This window comes from Crocodylus porosus, unplaced genomic scaffold (genome assembly GCF_001723895.1).
Source record: "Crocodylus porosus isolate Cpor-Errol unplaced genomic scaffold, CroPor_comp1, whole genome shotgun sequence".
NCBI lineage: Eukaryota > Metazoa > Chordata > Crocodylia > Crocodylidae > Crocodylus > Crocodylus porosus.
The window spans coordinates 15732728-15750200 of NW_017728932.1; the positions used below are offsets into that span (position 1 = coordinate 15732728).

The 17473-nt window shown below is 42.9% G+C and overlaps 1 protein-coding gene across 1 annotated transcript in view; it reads right to left on the minus strand.

Annotated features, from left to right (window-relative positions):
- The window catches only part of AKAP10 (A-kinase anchoring protein 10), a 29255-nt gene extending 16993 nt beyond the window's left edge, over positions 1-12262 (minus strand). Inside the window, 3 exon segments of the mRNA XM_019545736.1 lie at positions 1784-1831; positions 11936-11969; positions 11972-12262. Of these exon segments, the coding sequence (XP_019401281.1) occupies positions 1784-1831; positions 11936-11969; positions 11972-12247 (358 nt within the window). The 5' untranslated portion in view covers positions 12248-12262.
- Positions 12263-17473: the final 5211 nt, after the last annotated feature.

A 17473-nucleotide genomic window follows, 5' to 3' on the forward strand; every position in this document is an offset into this window, starting at 1 on the left:
TTCTGCAGACTTTGGAGATAATAAATTTGACTAGGATGTCAGTCTAGATGGCCTTTCACCTCCTGACCTTGGTGGAGAATAGAAAAGCATTTATCCAAGCCCACTACCACCTCAAGGACCTAATTCCTACCAATTCATGGTATTGATGTGTCAAAAAAGCTTGTTTTAATAGCTTTATAGCTTCATCTTTCCCATATCTTAGGGCACATCCAGGCAAGAAGGTAAAAGAAGTTGGCCCCTACATGTCACACCTCAATGCTGTTTTCTATCCATCTGAGAAGACTCATGGGGTCCTTCCCCCTACCCTACCACCTGTACTTCTATCTTTGCCTACCAGGTTACTTTTACAAAGCCAAGCTACACAAACAACATACTACAGCTTTGGGTAAAAAACAGTCTACCTCCACTTGTTTGAATATGTATGCCTGGATAAATGTCACCACAGCCCTGTTTCTGACAAGCTGTCACTAGAGATAGAGAAAACGAAAGAGGCTTGAATATTTTCCTCATGCTGAAATATATGGTACCGAAATTCTTCAAGCTACCCTCCAAGAAGTCTTTGGTATGTAACGCCTGCTGGAATAAAGATGCATATTTTCCCAAGCCTGCAGAAAGCAGCCAGTTGCTTAGCCGATGACAGCAATGGTGGATTATTTGCAGAACAGGAGACACCCATATGATGTGTCTTTCCAAATGAGACAAGTTTACTCTTAATGAACACTATGGGAATAAGGTGATGCGTTCAATCAGCTCCAAGGAGGAGGCATCTACTTTGCAATCTGTACATAGCACGAAACCTCTAATCTCAAAGGGTGCAGTTCACTGAAGCGTGTTCTGCCAGACTAGGAAGATGCTTCCACTTTATTCACTATGAGCAGCTTGTTCTGTAATCAACTGAATAATCTGTAAAGTTTTAATTTTATTTCCATCGTGGGCAACTCTAGCTTTTCCTTAGCTAATTGCCAAACTCTCCTGAACTTTGATCACAGGGCCTCCGACAAGCTTGGGTAGGTTGACTCTATTTCCTATACTGCTTCAAAAAGACAATTCAGTACTTCATGTAAAGTACTAAAAAAAAATTATACCTGAAGCACATAAAAGCACCTGAATGATTGTGGCCTTACTGAAAGGAAATTGATACATGTACAGTTTAGACAACTGACAAGTCAGAGGGTCTGTTCCCATGATTTAATATGCTATGCTGATTGTTGCCTGCATTCAAGATTTTTTTTCTCCCAGCAGCAATTACTACCAAGTCTCTGTGCTATATAACATTAGGGTTGCCATTCCTTCTGAACATGATTCAGAGCTTCATGTTCAAATTAAGTTACTGCATATTTATGCCAACAAACTAGATCTGACCCTGATTTCCTGTTATGTCAGTCAGGCAATCCAAAGCCACATTATGAAAACTGTGAAATAAATAGCATACCACCAAAAGCACCTAAGGAACCACAGAAAGCAATTTGCTGTAGATAAGGAATAATCACTGTTTGCCAAGTGGTTGGATATACTGAATATTATGAACATTTTGAAAAAAGCCCAGGGCTGGAAAAGAATTGAATAAGCTTCCTTACTTCCAGATCTGATAAGATGATCAGGGAAGATTAGTCTTCAAATTTATTTAGGCTACTTGGAGACAGATTTACTTCTCCCATCCACCCCTGGCCAAGGCACTGTCCTGTTCAACTGCAGGGAAATTAACGGCTGGATAAAAATATGTATAGATGGTAGCCAGTGTTATGAACCTGAACTTTACAGAGGAAGTAAATCTTAATCTTACTTTTAATTGCCTTCACATCTGAGGTCTTCTCTTGTTCTCTGCCTTTCACTGCAAAAATATGAAGAAAGGTGTTAAAGCAAAAGAAGCCATTTCTAGCACATGTAACAGCATAAACTCCTTAAAAATAACAACAAAATCCCAAACCTAGGGTTTAAGCAGATAATGGAAGAAGTAAATAATCTTTTTGTTTTAAAATATTTGCTGTTTTCAAATCCCATGCATGTATCCAGTAACCAACTAGGAATGTCAAGATTTGATGCCAAACCTGACACCCAAGGGGGCACACAAAATTCTTAAGAGATTAAAATGTTACAAAACTAGAGCGTTTATATTACAACATCCTGAAAGATGCATTTTGTACATGGCATATCTTATAGGTCACCTTGTTCTCTCCATTTTCTTGTTTAAAATAAATTCAGAACATAAAGCAATTAAGAGGACGAGCTGGATGCACATGGCTTTGGAAAAATTACATCCCTACATCACTACATGGACAGGACACGTCTGTATAGCACTGGGCACTCCAGTAATCAGGGACTGGCTCCATGTCTCTTGAATTTACACAGCATTCAGAGCTATAGAAGCAACAGTGCTAAAATACCAGAGCTAACTGCTCTTGAAGCAACATAGATTTTCTGGTGAGAAAAAAGGGGAATTTTTTTAGAAAGCTTGTAAAGGACGATATTCTAAATATAAAGGAACACCACGGAACAAGACCTAAGGACTTAAGCAGTACAGCAAAAGAATGGATGGGGAAATTGTAAGTTAGTCAATGATAGTCAAAAGGTACACAGCAAAATGAACTACCAGGGTTGCACACCAAGAGGGCAGCTTATTCCCACATCAGAGAAGCACAGAGAAAACAGATTACTAATTTGGGGAAAATACAGTACAACTAAATAAAAAATAGTTAATGCAACATTATAATGTATTTTGCCTAAAGCTTTACCCTTCGACAATTTACTACTTTTCTAGTGGAACAGAGACAAGTCTACCTATTTACCAATCCAATAATAACAAGACTATAAATACTAGAAAATGGAAATCTGTTTTACATGAGCAAAGATTACCATTTTCCTCAACAGAAAAACATACATAAATTGCTTCTGTCAACTTCCACTTTCATTAGTGCCTATGTTAGATGTAAAGTGTAGGTTCTAATATGAGATATTAATAGCTATTCCAGTCTTGTTTTATTCCTAAATTTTCATGTTTACCTAGCATTGCCGTTAGGGCCAATAAAGGCCAAGGGTCCAAATAATGTTTGATTAGACATATATCCTGAAACAGCACACAGCTGAATGACGAAGGGCAGGCCAACCTCCTCCTGGGAGCCCATTCTAGGTCCTGCCATCTGCACCCCTCCTCCACATTACCCGTCAGTACTCTATATGATCACATCTCATTATTCAAAACGTTCATCTGAAATAATGAGGGACATTCAAAACTAATTGAAACAAAAGAAAACCAGCACCATATTAAGAAACTCTCAAGTCCAAGCTGGGAAAAAGTCCAAATAAAGAGTTTTCTTGCATAAAGTTGCCAAGAAATAATTTTAGAAAAGCAACAGAGAGAACCAACTTTTGTGAAGGTGAAAAGGACACACAATTCCATACAAAACTAGGTAAGCAAACCTTGCAAAATTCACTTACACATGTCCTGTTTTAATGCCAAGTAAAACCACAAGAAGTAAGAGTGCCTTCAAGAATCTTGTCAGAAAGATTTTTTTAAGTATGTATAAAAGGTCTACTCGCTCTTATAAACTTCTAACCATGATTGTTCAAGAGACATGACAAACCAAATTCGCGGGGAATGCATTTACAGCTCAGTTATCTAGGAAGCATCTCTATAGTCTTCCGACATGTATATGTAGTAAGACTCCCCCCGACACACAGCACTTCATGTTTAATTGTGCTCTTTTTCCATCTGCTAAATCAGGAACTGTGATATTTGCATGTACATCCTTCTTACCTGCCCTGTGGCCCTTGCCTTTACATTCTGAAAACTACAACAGTTATCTATATTGCAACGCATGTAATTTATTTTAATGCAGTTTAATACCCAGAAACAAGTGGCAGGTCAGCACCATTTTACCAAAGAGCTTCCCCAAGGCCAAGAGTGGGTATTTGGGGAACTAATTTTGGGAAGCTCCGAGTTAGATACGTTACGTCTGTCCCCAGAATAGTTCCTAACCAGTGACTGAGAATTGTAAGTACTTTTCAGCCTTGCTATTGGCAACAGCACCTGCCAGCTTGCCCAAGACCTAATATTTTGTGCCCATGCAAATGCACACACATAAGTGCATGAACTACATTTTGTGCAGGGTGATCACACACTAGAAGCTCAGCATATCTTGAATTAAAATTCTATCAACAACTTTACTTTGACACAAAATGAATTTTACTACATTTACTTTGAACATATGTAGTTCATCTATACATGGGACAAAGCTTTTAAAAATTTAGGCTTGGTTTAGGACTGGTGATTGCAGCCAATCAGATAACAACTGTTGCCAAATACTTGGTCTGCTACCAGACATTAGAAATGGTTATTTTGCACCAACAACGTGAAGAAATGGATATGTTAATAGACATTAAAGGTTGGAAACTCAAAATTTAACACAATTGAGCAAAGATACTTCTGGAACCACTTGCATACTGTGCTTTCAGTTTCAAAAAGACTCCTTTTGAAATTCAAACTTCAAAAATACTATCCAAGCCTCAGAACAACCCTACCATGTATGGAATTATTGGTATGCTCATATCACACACCAAGAAATTCAAGCATTTTTTAAATCAACTTCCTCCTACAGAAAACACAGTGTTCTCCTTGACTCCAACCACTGGTCTGTTTGGTGTATGTGACCCCCTGTCGCTACTGCAGGCTGTCTCCAAAGATGAACTCCATGTGAAGACAAGGAACCCATATATGCACATTAGGGTGCACGTGCCACATAAGGGCATCTTCCTCTATCAACTTCCCCAGGTACTTCCTGTTGTCTGCATTGCTGCAAACTACTTGGTTTCCAGCAAACAGCACCATTAGCCAAAATTTACAGGAAATGTGTTCAAATTCTGGGGATGCAGAGATGTCAGGTGTGATTGACCTTCCTGGAGGGAAGGTCAGTCAGAACTACCCAAGCCCTGTAACATCTTACAAAAGGCATTAACTAAATAGCCAAGGCTGCTTACAGACATGGAAAAAACCTCCCATAAAACCAATAATAGCGCTTTATGTCCAGCTCAGTGTGCCCCTGCGCCAAGCACAGCGCATGCCCCAGAAGAGGCATTGCATTAGTTTGCCCCAGCCTGCCTGATGTCTGTATTTTTCACACTTATCTAATAGCAGATTCAATTCAGCTTTAGAAAAAGCACCAAAACTGCCCTGCTAAAGCACACAATCTATACATATGCTGGGGAGCCAGTTTGAACCAACGTGCTTCCTCTTCCAATAAAGCATTGTTTTTCTTGGGGGGGGGGGCGTGGCAGAGGATTCCAGGCCTGTCAGCATCCCAAATACTTGCACAATTGACCCTTGTAGACTTATTACCGTCTTGACTAATACAACTGCTTAGAGCAGGGACCAGGACTTCTCCCCGACTGGGATTCAGGACGGACTCAGGAGAGACTTCACCAAGCCTAGAGTCAGGGAGGACCCGAGTTAGGGAACTTTTGGAGGGTCTGGACGTGTTCAAATCAGCAGGTCCAGACACTCTCCACCCCAGGGTGCTGAGGGAATTGGCGGGGGTCATTGCGGGGCCCCTGGCAAGGCCTCACGAGCAGTCATGGTGCTCTGGTCAGGTGCGAGAAGCCTGGAAGACGACCAATGTGTTCCCCATTTTCAAAAAAGGGAGGACCCAGGCAAGTATAGGCCTGTTAGTCTTACTTCAGTCCTGGGGAAACTCTTTGAGAAAATTATCCAGGAGCACATCTGGGAGGGACCAGCAGGGGGGAGGATGCTCAAGGGCAACCAACACAGATTCATTAGGGGCAGGTCCGGTCAGACCAAGCTGGTGGCCTTCTACAATCAGGTCACAAAATCCTTGGATGCAGGTGTCGCGGTGGATGTAGTCTTTCTGGACTTCAGCAGGGCCTTCAACACGGTCTCCCACCCCATTTTCATTAAAAAGCTAGGCGACTGCGGCACTGATGCCTACACAGTCAGACAGATCGCAAATTGGCCGAGGGGCCACACTCAGAGAGTGGTGGTAGATGGGTCACATTCAACCTGGAGGGATGTGGGCAGTGGAGTCCCCTGGGGCTTGGTCCTTGGGCCTGCACTGTTCAAGCTCTTTATTAGCAACTTGGACGAGGGGGTGAAAAGCACCCTGTTAAAATTTGCTAACGACACCAAGATTTGCGGCAATGTGGGCACACTAGAAGGGAGGGACAGGATACAGCTGGACCTGGACAGGTTACAGGGGTGGGTGAATGAGAATAGGATGCGATTCAACACTGACAAGTACAGGGTACTGCACTCGGGCAGGAAGAACCAGCAGCATACCTACAGGCTGGGGAACTTTCTTCTCGAAAGCTCAGTGGCAGAGAGAGATCTTGGAGTCATTATCGATTCTAAAACGAACATGGGCCGCCAACGTGACAATGCGGTCAGTAAGGCCAACTGCACCTTGTCATGCATCCACAGATGCAGTTCAAGCAGGTCCAAGGAGGTGATCCTCCCCCTCTATGAAACACTGGTCAGGCCACAGTTGGAGTACCGTGTCCAGTTCTGGACACTGCACTTCAGGAGGGACGTGGCCAGCATCGAGAGGATCTGGAGGAGGGCCACTCGCATGATCAGGCGGCAGCAAGGCAGGCCCTATGAGGAGAGGCTACAGGACCGGGACCTGAACCTGTTCAGCCTCCATAAGAGAAGGCTGAGAGAGATCTAGTGGCTGTCTATAAACTTACCAGTGGGGACCAGAGGGGAATGGGTGAGACTCTGTTCCTCCGAGCGCCTCCCGGAATAACAAGGAATAACGGCCACATGTTGATTGAGAGTAGGTTCAAGCTACACATCAGGAGGCACTACTTCACAGTCAGGGCAGCCAAGATCTGGAACCAGCTTCCAAGGGAAGTGGTGCTCGCTCCTACCTTAGGGGTCTTTAAGAGGAGGCTAGATAATTACCTAGCTGGGGTTATATGAGCTTAAATTTACCAGGGGTCATATGAGCCCAGTATTCATTCCAGCCCAGGGCAGGGGGTCAGACTTGATAATCTGCTCAGGTCCCTTCTGACCCTACATCTATGAACCTATGAAACGACAAGCTTCCCTCATGATGGATGACAGGTTGGGAAGTTGCTGTCTGTCACCTGAGACATTAGAAGCACCCAGAAGAAATGGCACTCTTAATTATAGAGACAAAAATAAATTTTGAGTAGCTAGCATTCTGTGTAAATTAATTAAAACATCATATTTAAGTATTCATAAGGAACATTTTAGGTTTTAAGCTGTTTGGGGTAGAGAGCAGATCTGTCACACTGTCTGAACAGTGTTTTGGACATCTGAAACGCAATGACAATATACGAGCATAGTAATGAGGCATCATTGTTAGACAACCCACGCCTATAAAATTGTCTTTTGAAAAAAAAAAGTAAGGGCAATATGGCAAAGTAGTCTGATGCAATTAAAATAATAAATGCAAAGAGAATTAAAATAATGTAATTTGAGAACATGTTAAATATTTTATGTGGAATGGTGAGTTTTAAAACCTCCTTAAGCCACTACATGCTGGAAACAAATATTGCTACAAATAGGTCACTTATTGAACACTGCCCTTGGAAAGCTTCCAGATACAACCTACACAAATCACAACTATTTAGAATAAATTTTTTACACTGCAAAACATTAACACATTTTTTAAAAAGCTCTTGCCCCATATTTAAACATTTTAAATATTTAAGAGGAATTGCAATCTCCAGTTACATAACTGTCCTACACAATAGTGACTGCAGCATTATCATTCTGCCAGCCATTTCAATCGGAAGTATAGATGCAGCCCCATGAATTAGCAACTCAGCATTTTATACCAGAGGTTAGCACTTTCGTTCTGGAACAGGGGTTGAAGCTTCAATTAAGCAACCTGGAATTATCTGCTGCTGTATACAAAACTATCCATTTATACTTCATCGGGAATGTTAAAAAAAAAATATTTAGGATGACCAGGTTCGAGCAGAGGGACTGAACACTACTGTCCAGAGAAAAAGCAGCCAAGACAAAACAGTGCATACTTGGGATATTAACTGGGCTGCTGAGGATAAATTGTTTCTTATGCTGCATCAACATTGTATCATTTCCTTCTCCCTTAAATGTTCTTAATACTGCACCCAACAAGTCTAGCCTGGACTATTAATGATGGGAATCCCAGGGCTTCCCTCAACAGTTTTCCAAAGTCTAACTGAGTTAGACTAAGATTGTCACTTGTCCTCCCCCGCCCCCTCCCCAGTAACTACTCTCTTCCTTTTTACCTAATTATTAACTTATTACCAGTAACGTGAACTGGTAGCTAACATTGCCACCTCTGCTTATGATATTTGATGCAGAAGTATTCCTATGTCACTGTCAGCCTAAAATAACACATTTACAAAGCACCAGTTATAGATAAAGGAATAACAAGACCAGGAACTAGGCTACCTTTTAAAGGAATAACATTTCACCATAGGAGTTTTACCTCCACATCGGCTTGAGCCAAGGAAGATGTAATTTCATGTACATGAAGCCAATTCTGAATATAAATGATAACTAAGTATATTAGAGCTAAATGTCTGTCAAAATTTCCACCACTGCCTTCCTTTTCAGGGGACTAACGCAGCCAGCTTACCTGAAGCCTACCACATAAGGTCTAACCATTGTAATATGAATTCGTTTAAGTGGTTTGTTCAGAAGGATGAAAAAGTCTGAGCTGCTCTGTGCATCTGTTGCTTTTGTATGAATGCACACAATTATTTGACGCATAGTTCAATTAGCCCTTCTTCTTGCATTATGGCAGGGCTGCTTACATTATTTCAAAGCTATGTGCAATAGATGAGTTTGTAATCTGACCTTGGGGAATGGCATAACCTTCTATGACCATCTGTGATTGCCTATCATTCAGTTTAAGTTCTTTTTTACCATCCTCTCTGTATTTCCCTAGCTTGTTACTTTATGGCCCAGCCTCATCAACTTGCAAGTTAGTGGATTAGTTCCCTATCTGGGGGATCTCTCTAAATGTTTGGAGATAAGTTTTTCTTACCCTTTCCCAACAGTCTCCACAAACACAGCTGTAGCATTTTGTGCACTTACCTAATGCTTTTTTAAAATATAAGAGGGTTAAGGCTTTCAGTAAGTCCTATTATTTATTGCGACAACACCAATTGGTCTGGCTTTTCCAACAGGCGGGACCTAAGCAGCTCTCTGGGACCTAAATATTTCCCATAAGAACAGGACAACTACCTTCCTCACGCTAAATAATATTCCTATTAATACAATCCAGAACACAGTTCACATCCCTCTCCCGCCTAACCCCCAACAAAGAAGTGCCACAACAACACACTTCATTTCATCTACAATTGCCATATGCAATAACCCCAGATTCATTAGTCAGAATATTCTCTCATGCAGCCCCCCTCTACTTGATATCCAGCCATTCCTTCATACAGAAATCTCTGTATTTGTTTTTCTTGGATTTCACTTGCTTTTGTACCAAAATTCCCCCTCCCAGATTAAACAGCTTTTATTTAATAAAAGTTCCCAAAACACAAAAATATACAGGGTTGAAGAATCTTCTGTATCTGACCATTAGTTAATCGCTGGCTTTATTATGTTCTATAGGGCTATTCAACAGTATAAATCTATGGCACTTGCATATCCCTTCACAGGCTTCATAAGTCTTGGAACTTCTCTCATTAAGAGCTGGAGTTAAAGCTATTTTTACTGCATTTATTCCCCAAGATAAAGGGAATGTTTCAGTACTGCTACAGCAGCTGTGAAAACTTACAAGATCAAGTCCTGTCATCTCAGGTGAAACCAGAAGCCCAGATAATAAAAGCTCTCTTAACTTGCAGTCTCATTTCCCAAAACACACGGCTTGGATTTCATTTTCCAGAAAAAAAAAAAAGGCGCTTTACGAGAACCTCAAAACAGCTACTTAACTGTTGTAGAAGTTCTTGAAAGATTTATACTTTTACTAAAACTACCGTACCGCAGATGGTCAGGATTGATTTTCACAGCATCTAAAAAGCATCAAAATCATTTGGATTACAGCTTCAAATATGGAAGCAATTTCCCATCAAAAGCCTGCCCTGTGCATATTAAGGGTTTGTTACACTACAGGCTGTATAGAATGATTCACGTTCCAGAAAGTAACAGGAGTGTTTTACTTTCAAAAGAACAGGGAAATGTAATGTGACCACACACACACACCCTGAAGGGGGGAAAAATATTTGGCTCTAAAACCTTGCATTTTTTTAAATATTTCTTTTACATATTTACCCAACTGTATTCTTTACGTTCCAGTTGTTTGCCATTTATATGACAAGCCTTTTTTTGTTGCAATTGTTTTATCATAACTTCTCCAGATCAGACATGGGAAGCAGTGTCATCAACTTCAAACCAGAAGACTGAAACATGGGACACCGCAACATTCGAGTATTGTCCAGTAGCCTGATTTGAGAAGTGGATGAACATGAACAAGTTTATGAAGTACCTAACAAAGGTCCCAGAAGGACCTGAAAGCTCTCCACACTTTCTGGGTTCATGCTTTAGTGCTCAACACTACTGGCATGGGAAAAAACATTTAAGTACCTTCATTTCTAACAGCAGATAAAGCATATTTACTAGCATTTCATTTACAAGCAATAAATACAGGAGAACAGTTCTTCACTGCCTAACCCAAAATATCTGCCATGCATTTCAAATTTTGCTACTTTTTGTTTGCACTCCTAATCAAAATTTGTGTGGGTGTTTCTTAACTTCATTCTTCTGTAACTCAGCACAGTTTACTTTCATTTCTTGGCTGAGACAACTTTTCCAGAGGCAGACTATGAACTGAAGATTTCAGCGCCTTGTTATGTAAAGCCATCATGCTTCAGTGGACCATTTCATGCCAACTCAGCCACAGAATCTAAGCCAGGGTGGCCAACCTGCGGCTCCCGAGCTGCATGCGGCTCTTCAGAAGTTAATATGCATCTCCTTGAATCTTTGCACAAGCACATGGTGACCAGCTTCCAAATGACTCCAGAATTAATTGTACTCATTGTACCAAAAGGCTAATTAGGAAATATTTTTTTTAATGCTATGCAATTTCTATAAATACAGTTGAAAAATTAAAAATTTATTTCAGGCAAGCGCTGCCTGCACTTTTATATAGCTCTCAGTACAATAAGGTCTTGACTGTGGCTACCACTACCACATGCTTAACAAAAAAATGTTTTACTATGCCATGACAGTACTAACTTTAGCTATTACCTTCATTTGGCCAATTTAAGGGGAAGGCTTGCAGGATTAGGCGGATTCATGCAAAAACGTCACTTGCACTTATCTAACCAGCAAGAAAATAAGTTGCATACAACATGCAGTTGTTAACTATCTCAAAGCTCTTAGCCCAGTGCTGCTCAACATTTTGAGACTCCTGGCGGCCCCCTGATAAGACTCCCGGCGCATCTAAGAAAACGCCAGCCTTTTGTTTTCACTTGTTTTTTCGATTACAGGGGGAAAAAAAAGATAAAAAGAGTAAAGCGATGCCTCTGTTGCAAAGGTCCCACAAGAACCACAGCAGGCCAGAACCAATGCTGTAAGGACTGCAGATTCCTCCTGGAAACCTCCTGGTTTACCTTGTGACTCTCATTCATCCACCGAACCCTGCCAACACCACGCAGCACCCTGGTAAGGACCTTAGAGCACCCCGGGGTGCCCCAGCAGCCTGGGGACAACCTGAAAAGGACCTCAAGGCACCCTGGGGACGACCCAAAAAGGACCTGGGAGCACCCTGGGCTGCCACAGCAGGCTGGCAGAGGACCAGGGCCTTGTGAAAATGCTTTCCCAAAGGCTCCTGGATACAACCCGCCCTTGGAGACGCGAGCGAGGAGGGCCCCGAGATGGGTCTGGCGGCTCCCCGAGGCAGCAGGAGCAGCCCCCGCGCGTGGCAGGCAGCGGGAGGCCGACCCCCCCGGCTACCTTTCCGCCTGAAGAAGGACATGGCGCCGCGGGGCGGGAGGGGGGCAGCGAGCGGGGCTCCCTACGAGCGAGACTCCTTCCTCCTCCTGCCGCCTTCTCTCCCTCCTCGTCCTGCCGCGGAGCCGCCTGCCGCCGCCATGTTGTCAACAACCGCCAGGCCTCCTTCTTCCGGGGGGGTGGGGACGCGCGAGGCATCCCGGGAAACGCCCGGCGCCAATACCTGGGCCGCCTGACCTCATCCAAGATGGCCGGCGAGACGTCAGGCGACGGACTCTCAGGTAAAGGTAAAGGGACCGAGTCCCGGGCAGCCATCTTGGAGAAGGGAAAAAAAAAAAAAGGGGGGGGGCCCAATTTGCGCTCCGCTGGGCAGCCATCTTGGATAGGGGCAGCAGGTGCTTGCTTGAGTGAGGCTAAAGTGAGCCATATTGGAGAAGGGCGAGAGTTTTACCTCATGAAAGATACAGGCTGGTTGTAAGGGGAGGGGAGGAGGTGGGAGTTGGCCCCAAAAGGCTAACTCAGCCTTTTGAACGTGACTGTGGGAGAATGCTGCAGCAAGGAGCGGCTCCAGGGGCTCGGACACATCCAGGGGCTCAAGGGTGACTGCCAGCCACCTGCTTCTCCTCAGCTATGCGCCTCAGAGCAAGCCACCCTCCGTGCCTCCATAGTGCAACAGAAGGGTGCAGCCGAGGCTAAAGATGCCGCAGGCTGATACGTCATGCAGAGCGTGACAGGAAATGAGAGCAGAGCGCCCGCCTTGGCATCATAAGGAATGATGTCACCTGTTATGACATCATCACTGTGTCACCAGACAGCCGTTGGACATGGGACACCACATCATAACAGCACGGCCTTGTCGTGAAACATCGCTGAAGCAGCCACGGCTCCCTTTCGAAATGGCGGTGTTTCCCACGCGTGACATTGCAACGCGTCAAGTCCTTATCAGTGCCGTGCAACGTGATGCCACAACGCCGTGTCTTTGCGTGACCTTACGGTGCTTCCACGCGGCCTTGAGGCATCCTCGTTTGGTCCAAATCCCCCTGTCCTGATTTCGTTTTACCAGCAAAGCTTTCAGGACGGTCAGCTCCGGTCGGGCATCAGGGACCCAAGGGCACATGCTGGGTGGACCGCAGTCATGTCCATCTATGCCCAGAACTCTTTATTTAAAAAAGAAAAAAAAAAAGCAAACAAATAAATCACTCTTTGTTTATCAGGACCTGTTTTCCTCTGCCACAAAGGACATGAGAACTAGGATGCAGAGTTGTTAGTATTTATTATTTCTACAGAGCTGTATGTGTACCAAACACAATGCAAACACCGAAGGAAATGGATAAACAAGTCCCGTCCTCAAGGAGTTTAAAATCCAATAGAGACAATGTAGGAATCAGGCCTGCCTAATCAATCTGCTAGCCTGGCTTGCACCAGAGGCTTCCGAGGAAGCCCAGAAGAGCCCATAATGGGCAATTGTGTGACAAGAGTCTAAAGAATTGAGTTTCCTCTTGACGAGTGTATATGCAATGATAGACGGTGACTTCAGCGGATGCAAATGTCTTCTGGCTACACCAGGAGTGGGCAAAATGTGGCTTATGGGCTGGATGCGGCCCGCCAGGCCATTCTATCCAGTTCGTGGGACCCCTAAAAAATTTAGGAAATTAATATTTATCTGCCCCTGGCTGCCTGTCAAGCAGCCCTCGAAGGCTTGCCAAAACTCAGTAAGTGGCCCTCTGCCTGAAATAATTGCCCGCCCCTGGGCTACATACTCCTTACGAAGCACCCAGCCCTGGAGAGATGTACGCGCATGCTCCACTCCATGTCTGGTGAAGAGTCCCGTGCCCTTCAGTGAGACCAGTGCATGGAACTAAACACAGTCTTTGCAGAATTGGAGCCACGGTCTGACCTAGTTCAAGCCTCGAGGTCAGCATCCACTCAACTGAGTGCCTACAGTTTCATTTCCAAAGGTGGCCTCTTTTCATGCAATGCAGTACAGGTTTCCATCACTTTGTGCAGGTTCTGTAGGTGCGAATTTGCCCTTATGCAATGATCCTTTTTATACCAAAAATCTGTTCTGTGCAAGGTAAAATCACTTTTATGCAGTTGGTGTGGTGGGTGCCCGCAGTTACCTGCTTTGTGCGGTGCCGTGTAGGAGTGATGCGCACCTGTGTGGATCTATGCTCCTCGCCCGTTATCTGTGACACATTTCTGTAGTTGCCATCCCCATTATGGCTTCTAAGCGTCCTGCTAGCTTATCTCCTACCCCTCTCCCTGTGCTTGTGTTTACTGTCTGGTGTTGGTGAGTACCAAAATTGTCTTGTATCAGTGGTAGAAATGGGTCTGGGGATCAGTACAGCCGAGGTCTTGGAACGTATCCCTATTTGTTACGTTGTAAAGTGGGTTCCTTTTATGCAAATTCAAGTTATGTGCCATTTTCCAGGAACACATGTACAGCATACAGTGAGGGAAACCTGTATAAATATTGTTAATAAATCAAGTTTGCAAGCCCATTGTGGACATGGGCAAACTAATAAGCTGAGATCTAGAAAGTAAAGAACCCAAACAATTAATTCCATTGCATCATTCATTTCCCAACATTACAGAAATCCTTCCTGAGGTTTCTTTATAATTTTTTAAAGTCTCCCAATGAAAAGGTCTAATATGCAGTCCATGACAAGCGCAATTAATGTGAAGCAGAATAACAACATTTTGTGTCCCAGTGTTACCTGAAGTATCTCATCTCTCTTTAAAATATTCCATGAATGCTCACACTTCCCTAGGTGGTAATTAGTTGGGATTATCACTGGTCTGCAGATGGGGAAACTGAAGCACAGGAGGAAGCACTGGCTCACCCAAGATGTCACAGGGTTACAGAGTCCTGAATCAGACCTTCTATAAATGGCATAGCTACAATAACTGGGATAAATGCCAGAAAGCCAGTTCATTGCAATGCATTCCAGTAACTCTAAGCACTGAAGAAACCACACACCTAATCTTTTCTACTGCATGTGTCAGTGTTAGAAATGCAAGTTACTGCAGACTCAGAGTTCCCTCTGTTCAGCTTTCAGGTTGATGTTCCTTTTAAAGTCCTATCCTTTTTTCTCCAGGTTCATTCTGATGTAGTCTATGAGAAGAGCCTTCATTAACAGGGTCCTGAAACAAACCATCTGTATGCTGCAAAGGTGCATAACAACAGGAAGAAGCTACAGTGCTGACATACCAATTGTAATGTTATCTCTCTGCAAACAAATGCCTGGTATCATGACGAACCATCAGAAACTCTATAATTAATAGCAACAGTCCACATGCTTGTAGCATCTTTCACCTAAGCATCTTAAAGCATCAAAGGTTTTATAAATTAAGCCTCACAACTGGTGAGTAACATACAAGATACACAGGATTTCTTCTCCCTTAATTGAAATGCAGCCACCTCGGAGGCAGGATGCAGCAGCTGATCAACACCCAAAAGCAGCTATGCTTTTTTCTTTTAACCTTGTCTTTAACTTGTTTTGTGATGTGCCTTGATACATTTTTGTACATGTGCTCAGACACCAGCCTGGAAGGAGTATTTTATAAATACCAAATTAAATTAATTTTCAGAATGCAAAAAGAAATGCTGATAATAGACTAAAATATACAGCTGGTGAGCTGCAGCTGGGGACCAGGAAATTAACAGCTCTTAGCAGAAAAAAAAAAGCTTGCCTGCATCTTCCTGGAGCAATTATTTGCTTTTGGAAAAATATCCAGGGGAAAGGACAAACACTGACCGAAATCCCAGGCCCACAGAAGTCAGGTCTACTGACGTCAGTGGTGCCAGAATTTCACCTATTATTTATCTGTCTAAATGAAGAACTTTATAGCTTTATGACACCATGTGAATCATAAAAACTGCCATAAAATAAAGATGTAATGTCAATATTGAGTCATAACTTTGCCTTATTATGCCTATAGGTGGCAAGACTGAAGATTTAAATTTAATTATATACCACAGATGCTTCAATGCCATGCCTAGTTGAAGACAAATCAGGTAATGGAGAAAGCATATCCATTTTTTTTGTTATTCTTGTGGGTTCAAACAGAGCACCAAAAGTCAAGATGCCCAGGGTGAGATTAGCTTCTATTCTGAGCACACCTGTGACCCACTAATCTAGTCGGGTCCCAAATCTAACCAAGGTACAGATCTTTGGCAGCAGCAATGATAAAAGAAGAGGTATTTAACGTCAGATGGTCTGCCAGGCCTAGATGCTGCTATTTTCGTGGATCAGGACAGACTGCTCTGTATTGGGCCATGTCATCTCAGTGGATTGAACCTCTATATGCAGAATTGGGGCTGGGGGTTCACAAACAAGGCAGAGCTGTCAAATGTGGCTCTTGTGATCTCTCGGGTGGATAAAGTTTGGGCGTTTCCCTAACTTACAAGGAAAGGGAAAATTGGTGTCTGATGTTCACCAGATGTCAGTGGATGACCCTCAGAGACTTTGATTGTCAACTGATGAATCTCAGGCCACAACTATATGTGGCTTGAATTGTATGTCTTTGATTGAAATGTATTCCCCTTCCTTTGGGAAGCTGCATCAGAGTAAAAGCTCTATTCCACAGTAAGTCAATCAGCCTCGGACCCTGGAGATCTAGACTAGAAGCACAAAAATCTTTATGCTCTAGAGCTTTTAACAGGACATGACAGTTTAACTGAGCAATCAGCTGAAATATAACTCCAGGACATAACAAAGCTAAGATTAGAGAGGCTGGGGATGTCTCCCCAAATCAAACTATTCAAAGGAAAATGAATGAAGTTCTTTAGCTCCTAGTAGTCTGGTGAATTTTCTCCTTCTCCATATATATAGAAATGAACAAAGTTTAATTTATAATAGGATCTAAATGGGATGCACTGTTTGGACAGAATTAATAATGTGGAACTAGAAATTGTTGATAACTTGGCAGTTCAGACTCACAGATAATTAACCAAATGAGCTGCTCTGTTTAATTACCACATTCAGAAACATAAACGAATTGACTCACATTTGGGTAGTTGTCAATTCTCAGCTTTAACATAGGTCACAAGTCAGGCAGTGATACTGAAGCAAATAATTTGTGAATTACTGAAACCCTACATACCACTGGCCACCAGTTCCTGCTGATCTTACTGTTTAAAGGAATTTCACTGACCATAGTAGAGGTTCTCATGTGAGAACACTTGGGCCTAGAACTCAAAGCTCATTATACTCTGAAAACATTTATGCATGCATTTCCCAGTCCTTATCATCCTGGAACCCACAAGAAACCTTGCCATAATGCCTATAACGAGATTCAACAATGATTAGGGAATTGAGAGCACAGTCTATGTCTTGGATTGTTTCTCTTGTCTTGTAAACTCATTTGGGTCAAGGACTGGCTTTTATTCTGTATTTGTGTAATGCCTAGCACCATGGGGTCTTGTGTATCATGACTAGGATCTCTAGAGGCTACAGGAAAAAAATCAAAATAAATTACAATATGAATACAAGGCTCTTCAACAGCAATCCGGTAGAGAGCTGTAGCAGCCAAAACAAA